The 11,481-nt window shown below is 38.8% G+C and overlaps 2 protein-coding genes across 3 annotated transcripts; one reads left to right on the top strand and one right to left on the bottom strand.

Annotated features, from left to right (window-relative positions):
* Positions 1–1,043: 1,043 nt before the first annotated feature.
* Positions 1,044–4,540, top strand: LOC107606279 (kinase family with leucine-rich repeat domain-containing protein). The gene is made up of 2 exons (XM_016308315.3): positions 1,044–3,830; positions 3,997–4,540. Exons 1-2 carry the CDS (start codon positions 1,157–1,159, stop codon positions 4,437–4,439), a joined length of 3,117 nt encoding a protein of 1,038 aa, XP_016163801.1. The 5' UTR covers positions 1,044–1,156; the 3' UTR covers positions 4,440–4,540.
* Positions 4,541–4,643: 103 nt separating this feature from the next.
* LOC107606280 (nuclear poly(A) polymerase 4) lies at positions 4,644–10,927 on the bottom strand. Of its 2 annotated transcripts, none has more exons than XM_088494089.1 (13): positions 10,439–10,927; positions 10,225–10,302; positions 9,874–9,981; positions 8,973–9,035; positions 8,721–8,882; positions 8,285–8,398; positions 8,121–8,183; positions 7,696–8,025; positions 7,451–7,615; positions 6,438–7,115; positions 6,146–6,346; positions 5,312–5,387; positions 4,644–5,231 (listed from the first exon to the last, which is right to left on the bottom strand). In XM_088494089.1, exons 1-12 carry the CDS (start codon positions 10,583–10,585, stop codon positions 5,358–5,360), a joined length of 2,139 nt encoding a protein of 712 aa, XP_088350215.1. In that variant the 5' UTR covers positions 10,586–10,927; the 3' UTR covers positions 4,644–5,231; positions 5,312–5,357. The 2 variants fall into 2 exon arrangements, with proteins under 2 accessions (XP_088350215.1, XP_088350214.1); XM_088494088.1 differs by having other exon boundaries at positions 5,341–5,387; positions 10,439–10,922.
* Between the last annotated feature and the right edge of the window lie 554 nt (positions 10,928–11,481).

The raw sequence follows: 11,481 nt of genomic DNA, 5'->3' as shown, positions 1-11,481 counted from the left end.
AATATTGTATCAAAAGAAAGCATAAACCGCACTTGGACAACAGAATAAACAGCTTCTTTTGATCATAGCTCCTGATTTTTCACATTGGTATATAGGAAACCGCATGCTTCTAAGTACAGGCGATAATGGGTAGGATAGAATAGAATTTGAAGCTAATTTTAACACTATTTGTGAGTTGAGAATATCTCAATCCTAATTCTACCCACTCTTAACTTGCAGGTATCCGATCCTATCCGCGAATTATAAAAAAAATGCAACATTATTATATAACTTGGTAATAATTTAAAATAGAATTGATTTTTATATAAAAAAAATATTAAATTATCAATTAATGATATTCTTTTAATGACTAAAGATCTTTTGTATTTAGTGAGAGGTCTTTGGTTCAATATCCACTTGAAATATATTTATATATAAGTATATAATATATGCATATATAAGATACGAGTTGGTCGAATAGGGATGATGAGGCTCAACCCGCACCCTACCCAACACACACCCTACCATATCCGACCAGATGAAATTGAATTGAATATTTATAGATAGGATATATATTGCCAACCCCTAATTCTACACTCCCCCATAACTTAACTAGGTTATTTTATTTCTAATGTAAAACAAAACAGTCTACTTAGGTTGACTTCACTTGCTAGTTTAGTTTGTTTCACCTTTTTTGGCCTCTTCAGTCTTCAGAAGCAAATAAAATATCCCGAGTACAGCAAGTTCAATATTAGTGCATACAATAGATAATAATCTAGAACATAACAAAATACAATAAAGTAGAAAGGAAATTAGAGAAATAAATACTGATTGTAATTTTAACTAACTAAAGTCTAGTGAGAAATTTCAACGATGGCCTATGAGCTATGAGATATCACATTATTATTTTTATCCTCGTGCCACTTTTCAACCACTCGTGTTTGAATGAAACTCTTTATATTAACCAAAGTTATTTGTAGTCTTCCCTTCAATCATTTTCATCAAATAGTTCCCATCAACAGGTCTTTTGTTTAAGAATATATAATGATTATAATCTTGTAATTATATACACAAATTCTCAAAACATTTTCTTCAGAGCGTATAAAGAGAGAGACAGAGAAAGAAAGATGTTAAAATTTTGACCAAACATTCCCCCGTTGACTTCCCGGCAAAAAATATGAACGCCACACACAAAATGTCCAAGATACCCCTCCGCATTCGCAAGTTCTCTCTACATTTCTTCTTCTTGCTTACCCTCACACTGTCCTCCGATGTCATTTCACAAACCACCGAACAAACCACCCTTCTCACCTTCAAACGCCAACTAGGCGATCCGCCGTCACTACAATCATGGCAACCGTCGCCGTCGTCGTCTCCGTGCGGGTGGCAGGAAGTCCGGTGCGCCGGTGGCACAGTCACGGAGCTTCTCCTCGCCAATAAGGATATCACCGTGAAGAACCTCCCGGCGCCGACGATATGCGACGGCCTCAGGAACCTCACGAAGCTCGACCTCTCCAACAACTCTATCTCCGGTGAGTTTCCGACCTTACTCTACAATTGCTCCAATCTCAACTACCTCGACCTCTCACAGAACTACCTGGCCGGAAAAATTCCCGACGACGTCGACCGCCTCAGAACCCTAACGTACCTCAACCTTGGCGGCAACAGCTTCATTGGCGACGTTCCTCCGGCCATCGGAAACCTTCCGGAACTCAGAACCCTCCACCTCTTCCAGAACAACTTCAACGGAACGTTAGCAAAAGAAATCGGAAACCTCTCCAATCTGGAAATCCTTGGTCTTGCCTTTAATTACCGTCTTGCCCCTGCGCCGATCCCGGTCGACTTTGGGAACCTGACGAACCTGAAGTTCATGTGGCTGAGACAGTGCAACTTGACCGGAGAGATTCCCCAGAATTTCGCGAAACTCGAGAATCTTGAAAAGTTGGATTTGTCAATGAACAACTTAACAGGGAGAATTCCTACTAGCTTGTTTTCTTTAAGAAATTTGACGTTTTTGTATCTGTACCACAATAAGTTGTTTGGTGAGATACCAAATTCGGTGCAAGCTTTGAACCTGGCTGGAGTTGATTTGAGCATGAACAATTTGACAGGTTCTATACCAAAAGATTTTGGAAAGTTGAACAACTTGACGGCTTTGCTGCTGTATTATAACCAGTTGAGTGGTGAGATTCCAAATGGTTTAGGATTATTACCAAAGCTTAGTAATTTTAGTGTTTTTGGGAACAAACTGAATGGAACTCTGCCTCCGGAATTCGGCAGGCATTCGAGGCTGGTGGGGTTTGAGGTTGACAGCAATCAGTTGAGTGGAGGGCTGCCGGAGCATTTGTGCGACGGCGGTGCTCTGAGGGGTGTGGTGGCTTTCTCCAATGATCTGAGTGGTGACTTGCCTCAATGGCTTGGGAATTGTAGTTCTCTTGTCACAGTTCAGCTTCACAATAACAGGTTCTCAGGGGAGGTTCCTTTGAGTTTGTGGACTTCGAGGAGCCTTGAGAGCTTGATGCTGAGCAACAACTCGTTTTCCGGTCAGATTCCAAGAGAATTGTCCCGGAGTATGACAAGGTTGGAGATCAGAGACAACAAGTTTTCTGGTCCAATATTGCTTGGTGTTTCTTCTGTTGTGAATCTTGTGGTTTTTAAGGCAGGAAACAACATGCTTTCCGGTGAGATTCCAAGAGAATTGACCGGTATTTCTCAGATGACAACTCTCATGCTTGATGGGAATCAACTTTCCGGTACGCTTCCATCCGACATAATTTCATGGAAGTCGTTGAACACTTTAACCCTATCAAGAAACAACCTTTCAGGTCAAATCCCACTAGCTATGAGTACTCTTCCTAGTCTGGTTTACTTGGATTTGTCTGAAAATGAGTTGTCTGGTGAAATACCAACTCAGTTAGGCGACTTGAGGTTTGTTTTTCTCAACTTGTCCTATAATAAGCTTTCTGGGAACATACCAGATGAGCTTAACAACCTCGCCTATGAAAGTAGTTTCTTGAACAATCCCAATCTGTGTGCTTATGATCCAAAAGTCAATCTATCTAATTGCTTGACTAAAACCTCATCCCACTCCAGCAATTCATCTAAAAAAATCTTTGCCTTGATTCTTGGGGTCATCCTCATTGTATTGTTAGCCGCTGCCCTCTTGGCATTGTGCAAGCTGACAAAGCAACGGGGTAAAAAGCTGCGTTGTGGCCGTAAGCTTTCAACATGGAGGCTCACTTCATTCCAGAGGCTTGACCTCACAGAAATTAATCTCTTTTCAAGTTTGACAGACAGCAACCTTATTGGAAGTGGAGGCTTTGGAAAAGTTTACCGGATCGCTTCAAATCGCCCAGGTGAGTATGTTGCTGTGAAGCAGATTTGGAGTGACAGGGATGTGGATCACAAGCGGGAGAAAGAGTTTATGGCTGAGGTTGAAATCTTGGGCAACATTAGGCATTCTAATGTAGTGAAACTCTTGTGTTGCTACTCAAGTGAGAACTCAAAGCTTCTTGTATACGAGTACATGGAAAATCATAGCCTTGACAAATGGCTACATGGAAAGAATAAAAAGTCACCAATTGGTTTGAGTACACCCAACAGGACTCATGCAGTGTTGAGTTGGCCAACGAGGTTGAAGATTGCCATTGGAGCTGCACAAGGCCTATGTTACATGCACCATGAGTGCTCACCATCAATCATCCATCGCGATGTTAAGTCTAGCAATATACTACTAAACTCCGAATTCAAGGCTAGTATAGCAGATTTTGGACTCGCCACGATGCTGTTAAAGCCAGGGGAGCTGCACACCATGTCTGCTTTAGCAGGGTCTTTTGGCTACATTCCACCAGGTAAACAAGACCTGTCACAACTTGGTCATAAAATGCTTATTTCTCAAACACTGATTCTGTTGGCTAGAAATAAATGAATGAATTTATATCTTACAATGCCAATTGAAAACTTAAGTCAACTGATACTTTGGTGGAGTAATCTAACGTTGATTCAATTGCATTGCAGAATATGCTTATTGTAGCAAGATCAATGAGAAAGTCGATGTATATAGTTTTGGGGTTGTGCTCCTAGAGCTTGTGACTGGAAGAGAGCCTAAATGTGGAGAAGATGGAAGCAGCCTAGTTGACTGGGCATGGAGGCAATACAGTGAGGGGAAGTGTCTTGCTGATGCCTTAGATGAGGATATCAAAGAAACATGCCACGTGGAAGATATGACTACTGCCTACAAACTAGGGCTCATTTGCACAAGCTCATTACCCTCATCTAGGCCTTCTACAAGGGAGATTTTGCAAGTTCTTCGTCAGTGTTGTCACCCAGGTTCTTCACGTAAGAGAGTGGCAACTGACTTTGACATAACTCCCCTACTTAGTGATGCTAGGTACATAGCCAGTTACAAGGACAGTAATGTTACAAGCGAGAACGAAGAAAGCCGCTTGTATAGTGTGTAACGGGGGTAATCCACACTAAGAATAATCCCAAGACATAAAATGTAATGTATATTATAATCGTCAAGTCTATTAATGGTTTACATTCAGCTTTATTCCGTAAATACAATTGGCAAGGTTGATTTAGTGGATATCATTCAAAATGTATCGTTTTATGACCTATAATATGAATTCTTAGGCTTCAGAATCATCAAATGAACAACAAAGTACTCAGAAACGAAATGTTTAGAAGCACTAATGATGAGTGATACAAATTTTCACAAGCCTAGTTCACTAAATTGGAAAAACCAAAGAAACTCATCAACAGATTTATCCACCCCAATTTCTAATCTTCCGCCAAGCATTTTTTCTTCTTAACCACCTACCCAAAATAAACTACTAAACTACATTTACACGATGTATCAACCACATCGCAAAGGAAAACAACAAAGTTCCAACTCCTTAAAAATCAAAGTAGGTAAATATGTTAAAAGGATTTTTGAGACATTGAGAGCTCTGAACATGAGTTTAGACCATGTTTCACAGACAACAGGATGTGACCATTTTAGGCATCTCCATCATGCTCTTCATCTATGTACATAAACGATCAACACAGTGCCATCCCCAAAACCCCAATCTGTTTCTCCTTTCATCATTTCTCTTCAAGCTGACTCGAGGGTCCAAAACAGCCTCAGTCCCATTCAAATTATCTCAGCACAGCAACATCCCCAGCACAGTTATACAAGGTATAGCATTATGAATAATTTCAGCAATTCACCTCCCAAATGTCATGTGATTCAATTCAAACTCATCTTCCTACAAAAGAAAAAACCAGAACCAAACAGAACAGTATAAACACATTCTTATTCACGTTGGAATGAGTTGAAAAAGCATGCCTTTTACTAGCTTCTGCAAAGATTCTGACCTAACCCCTTCTTGAATTTATACAACACTTCCAAGTCTGACATCTCGCTATACACAATATAGAGAATAGAGAGTATTAATGATTAGTAATCCAATAAAGCATTAAACTTGGCTGTAAAACTATAATTTCAACAGGAAAAAAAAAAGGTAAAGTCCGGTCTCTGGGAGTCTCTATACACAAAACAAGTCAGGTTCTTAAGCAGTTACTGGAAACATAGCACGTATAGTGGTGCAGGACCTGCGACCACATATTCACCAGTCAGAAAATTGACTAAGAAATTCAATGGCCATGGAAATCGATCGTTCAAATTATCTTGAAACAAACAGCGAAAACATACAATGTAAAAATGAAAAGTGGGAAATGCAAAACAGTTTATCAAAACATGAAGAGAACAGGAACAGAACACTCTGACTGCCATAATTGTTAAGTGTTAATACTAAGTTGCCAATTCCCCCCCCCCCCCCCAAAAAAAAAAAGTTAACAATTCTTCAGAAAGGCCAGGTAAGATAAAGTTCAATTTCCTACTATTTAAGCAAAGAATTGAGAAGTGTTCTAAATTAGATGATCTTTATTATGGAGAAAACAGAGATATCAGACAATTCAAAACCTTCAATTTGGTCATGATATTTTGAAATACTCTATTTCCATGAAAACACCCACTTCTCAGAACTGATCTGGATGTGCCACACAATCATCATCACCCTGCAAAGATTCCCGACTCTCACTACCTCCCAGACTTCCCAGTTTTTTTCACTGCCATCCAACAACAGTTCTAAGCCAAAAGTCCTCAAGTGAAGAAACTCACCTCGCAATTGAGGGCCTGGGAGCTCGCAGTTGGTACATAATCTGAATATTCAGTTCTTTGGAAATTATGAGTATTGTCTAGTCGTTGATCCATATCAACAGCACTCTCTTTACAGTTTGACAAGCTTTTGCAAGATGCAGTTTCTGCACTTTCCAAGCAATCCAGATCCATTTCCCCAGCTTTGTTCCTATTGACTCCATTCTGAAATAGATTACCAACTTCTATTAAGGAACTTGCAACGAACCAAACAACATTCCCAGGACGGTTTGCTCCAGTGATTCAGCAAGCTTACCTCATTCTGAACTTCTGAACACCTTGAGTTCTGACTATCATTTTTGGGATGAACACCACCTGTTTCACTAATATGCATGTAAGCTCCTTCAGTACTTATTCCATTTTCTAGGAGTCCATTAGATGACTTAATTTCGCATTTGGTGCCAGCATTCTTGGCTAACCTAACCCCTTTGGTACCATCAATACTCATTTGAGATGAACAACTTTCTGGAGAGACACACACTAGCCTCTGCGGGCTGATAGAGGCCCTCTTCTCTGGTTTGCCTAGCTTCTCATCCAACATTTCATGGTCATTTTTCCTCTTGACACTTCTTTCAGAAGACCCTAGGTTGGACTTTGCGGCATCCTCACCCATTTTTTCAGCTGAATGGCTTATGTGCCTTGACATCCGATTGCGTTTGTAACCATCTGGAAATACAAATAAAGGGAGCTGCTTTCGACGTACATGGGAAACAAAAATTTCCATCCCTGGCTTCCAGTACATATACATATTTATTTCTTGCCTGAATTCATCAACCGTTCCACGTATATCAAATTGTTGTCCCTCTTGACCTTTTTCTCCCTCTTTTCTTTGCAAGCCCATGAAAAATGCAGAATGAGCACAATGTCTGGATGTGTCTGCATACTCATGTGGGTAAGGATGACACTGCAACATCCCATTTGTATCCCGCTCTATCTGCTTAGAAATAGACAGCATGCATTAATGTATAACCAATAAAATTAATAGAATTTGTCATAATATCCCTAGATAAGATATTCCCCTTTCCCCTTTTGGTAGGTATGTCAAATTCAAAAAGAGATATGGACTAAGAGACTGAACCTTGGCACAAAAAAAAGGCTATTATTGCCTTTGGTCACATTTAAAATCCTAAATACATCCATCCTCCACAAACTACAACAGGTGCAAGCATACATTTTTTTCTTTTCTTTTTCATTTTTCTTTGGTTGGGAAAAGAGAGGGGGACTAAACCCACCAGATGAAATTTGTATAAGATAGTAACAGTGGTGTACCTTCAGGGTGAGCTGCCTCAATCGAGATTCTACCCAACCTTTCCATGCTAACAAGTCATCATTGTCTGCTGCAAGGATGTCCACTTGTAAATAGTTTTTGTAGGCTTCGAAAAAGAAATATGGCTGAAAAAGTGCACTCCATTGGGCTTTATTGAGCTCAATTTCCTACAATTAAAGCCATTTATTAAAAAAAGTCACAAATTCTTTTAATAAAAAAGAAAACTAAATGGGATAACACCTCTTACATCACAAATCTTGTTGCCATAGCGAAACTGTTCCTTCATAACACGAAGAGTGCTTGCGGAGACATTGTAGCTGGAATTCATGCAAGGGTATGCAGGAGTAATAATTGGCATAATGTGATATCTGTCCCGCGGGTTTCTACGAGGATCCCAAACTGGGAAACCCAGTTCATTCTCCTCTATTGTGCACAGCATGACAGGATTTGGCCACCTCCATTGTGTATATACCCTAAAGAATCGAGAAACCAGCATACTAGGGATTGCATTAGGGTAAAGCTGGCAAATTCGAGCAACTAATAGAGCCCAATTCACGCCTCCAAGGAATCCCGTAACCTGAATAGAGCATATAATAAAGAAAAACGTGGATTCTATTGCCATTAATGATAGTAAATAGCGAACTACAAAGATTTTCAGTGTAGCTCTCTTACATTTGAATAAACACCACGCCTTTTAGCCCAAAACTTTAAACATCTCAGTGTGGTTCGGAAGTGCTATCATTGTCAAGGGTTAACAGACTATCAAATTAATAAGATGAAAGAGAATTAAATCTACTAAAATATCAATTAGCAAACCAAAAAACATGTATATTAACCTCAACATTTGGAACAAGTTTAAGAATTTGATCTGCCACCCGGCAGCCATTAAGACTTCGAACAGTAGGTTCATCAACATCATACAGCACTGAGCCATGTGAGATGTCCAGGTCCTGTACATAAATGAGTTTGAAAACGATATCAAATGTGAGCCAGCTTGAAAGGAAAAATAGATTCTAACAGAGGAGATGAAAAACTCTGAAGGGGAAGAATAACCAAAGGATCATGTTTCTCTTAGAAACACACAAGAACACGAGAAGAATCATTGCATCAATTTTCCAAAGTATCACTGAGCTCGACTTAATAAATGATGCTGGTACTTATCTTAGGGAAGCCCTCAGATTCTTAACAATAAGACAAGTGATTTTAATAAAATTGTTGCCCACAAAAATGCAGTCAATATAAAGCCCTGTTAAATAAGGTTACCAAACTTACTTCAGGCACAACCAAAAGAGATATACTTGCATAAAGCAAATCTATAGATATTCCCTGGAACTTGAATTTCATTACGGGGACATGAGCATCTGGAACTGGTTGAAGTTCAGTAACTTCTTCCATTTCAGCCAAGATGTTATGCAGAATGATAAAGAAGTCTTCCTGCAAACAAGTGAAATATTGGCTAAGATATCCCATAATTCCATGGATTTCAGTAAATTAAGAAAAACACAACCAACTTCATGTCATCACCTCCCGATTCACATAAGAAGGGCCAACACACAAAGTGTCTATGTCAGCTCCTGGTCCATGTACCTGCAAACAATTCAATTTTTGCTATATATCCAATTTTACATGGAACAGTGACTTGAAGACGACAACAATGTACTATCCAACAATATTTTGACTACATTGCTAGTTGTGCTACTTAATTTGGGGAAAAAGAAAAGTAGTTTTTTGCTACGAGAACAAATTAACCAAAAGAACTGGGAAAGTGTGGAGAAGAAACTGTTAACATTCATGCACAATGATTAAGACATTCCACCATAACATTAAAAATGAAATTCAATTGAGGTCATCATCCGTCAGTCATTTTCCTGACAATGAGTGAAGCATGACTATTGGTACAAACAAACCAACAATATTAGGACTCCAGCACTACCTGAACCTGGGAACTCAAGAATTTTTAGACATCGGCATAAACCATAAAACATGACATGTCTATTTCTGGAGAGGTGGCTATAGATATATTTATAAAAGTAGTTAAGTGATAAGCTCAAGAAGAAAGAGAGCCCAGGATAAATTATACTCAGACGTATTCCCAACAACATTAAATACCCTTCTGTAATATGATTAACAAGCCTTATATTGGTATATATAACCCTTCCCATAAAGTCATCATCCAATATACTGATCTAAAACTTCTTCAATTCTTGTCAAATCATGTTATTGCCAATTCATATGATGTATCAAATAAAGACAACCATGCACACCTTGAATTAAAGCACATCATACACCAAAAATCCTTTTTAGATAAACTACATTATACACTAATAGAAGAATAGTTAAAAAATTGTCCCTTCGATTCAATTCTTTGCCAAAAGCAACCACTACACTAAGAATCAATCAGGAGAAAGTTACACCTCATACTCACCCCTAGTCGATAAGAACCGAAAGTGAAAATAACGGCATTGGCATCCTCAACCATCTGATCCGTATAGCCTCGTTGACGCGTCAACTGCTTCACCCAGCTTTTAACAGTCTACATCACAGGTCAACTTTGTCACACAACAAAAATAAAAAACTTTGAACTTTACAAAGTTGAAACAGTACCCCAATCATAGCCAGAAAGGGCATCAGAAAACAATCTATCAAGGTTCAAAAACATGTTCATCATTCATCGACATGCAACAACATAAAACACAAAACACAAATTCCACAACCCCTCATTGAAGAAACACCTCAATAAACAGTAATCTACAATTAGATCGAAGGAGTTGATAACCTGATCAAGGCGCTGAAGAACCTCTCTCCTGGTGGCAGCTTCTTCATTGCTCTCGTAGAGTCCCGAATCAAGCAGAAACTAGGAAAAACCAAACAAAACAGACCCCCCCCCCCCAAAAAAAAAAGGTTTTTTCCCCACCAAATCAAAAGCATGAACGTGAAGTCAATAAGCAATTCAATTAAAATAAAATTGTTTATAAAAAAAAAAAACCTACCTTCTCCAATTCGGCGTTCCGATGTAAATCGGCGTCGGTGGGACCGGCGAGAGAGATAGGCTTCGTGATCCCAAGCGTGTTGGTTTGCTCCACCACCAGTGGCGGAGACGAAGAGCCACCGCCGTTGGAAGCATCGGAAACCACCATTTTTTCTCGACCTAGATATTTTTCTCCTTTTGTTTTTGTTGAGAAAGCAGAGTTTACCCTTCACCCTTACCCTTACCCTATAACCCACCCTTTACTTCGCAAATCGCAATCTTTTCGAATCAAATCGTAAGGGATTTTAGGGCTCTCCAAACTCAAACAAGAAGAAGCACATGAATCAAAGGAAAAATATCTGAGGAATAACAACGATTGGGGATTTTGGATTTCCGGCGGGGTTTGGGTGGGTTAAGGGAGCGTTTGGGGAATAATGATCATTCATATCATCCTTATTCTTTTATTCATATAACAACTCTTAAAACTCATTTATTATTTATTATTTATACTAATTCATTGTTTATTTACCTTATTTATTTAATTATTTAGAATTATAAGCTAAAAAAAATTATTTATTTATTGCGCATGCAGTGGACTACATGTTAACGTTGTATCCACTCCAACCATCCCACATGTCCTTCTTTTCGACTTGTGTTTTTCAATTATTTTGCAACTTTTATTTCTTGTCACTTTACATATATATTTTTTGGAGTTAAAAGAAAAGAGAAAACAATAATATTTTTGTCTTCGTTTGATCTAGAAATTTCGGATCTCTTATCCATTGTGTTTCTTTGTCTAGCGTGTACGCCGGTTCGGTTTCGGTTTAATTTCATTATATTTAAAATTTTAAATAATTAACCTGACCAAATCTTATATACCAACGAAAAATGCCCTAATTCGAATTAATGTTCCAGTAGGACAAGTAGTCACTGAAGCAAATACACGCCAGAAGCGTGGCAGGCCTGTCGGTTCCAAAGATAAAAATCCTCGAAAGAGAAAAGAGGTAAATACAATTCCTGTTGAAAAAGACATAGTAAAGACACCTGCAGTTGTCCAAAATTCTG

Source organism: Arachis ipaensis, chromosome B7, assembly GCF_059453495.1.
Source record: "Arachis ipaensis isolate K30076 ecotype BB chromosome B7, ASM5945349v1, whole genome shotgun sequence".
Classification (NCBI taxonomy): Eukaryota; Viridiplantae; Streptophyta; class Magnoliopsida; order Fabales; family Fabaceae; genus Arachis; species Arachis ipaensis.
Note: the sequence above shows the minus strand (reverse complement) of the source record. Positions and strands in the feature narration are given on the sequence as shown.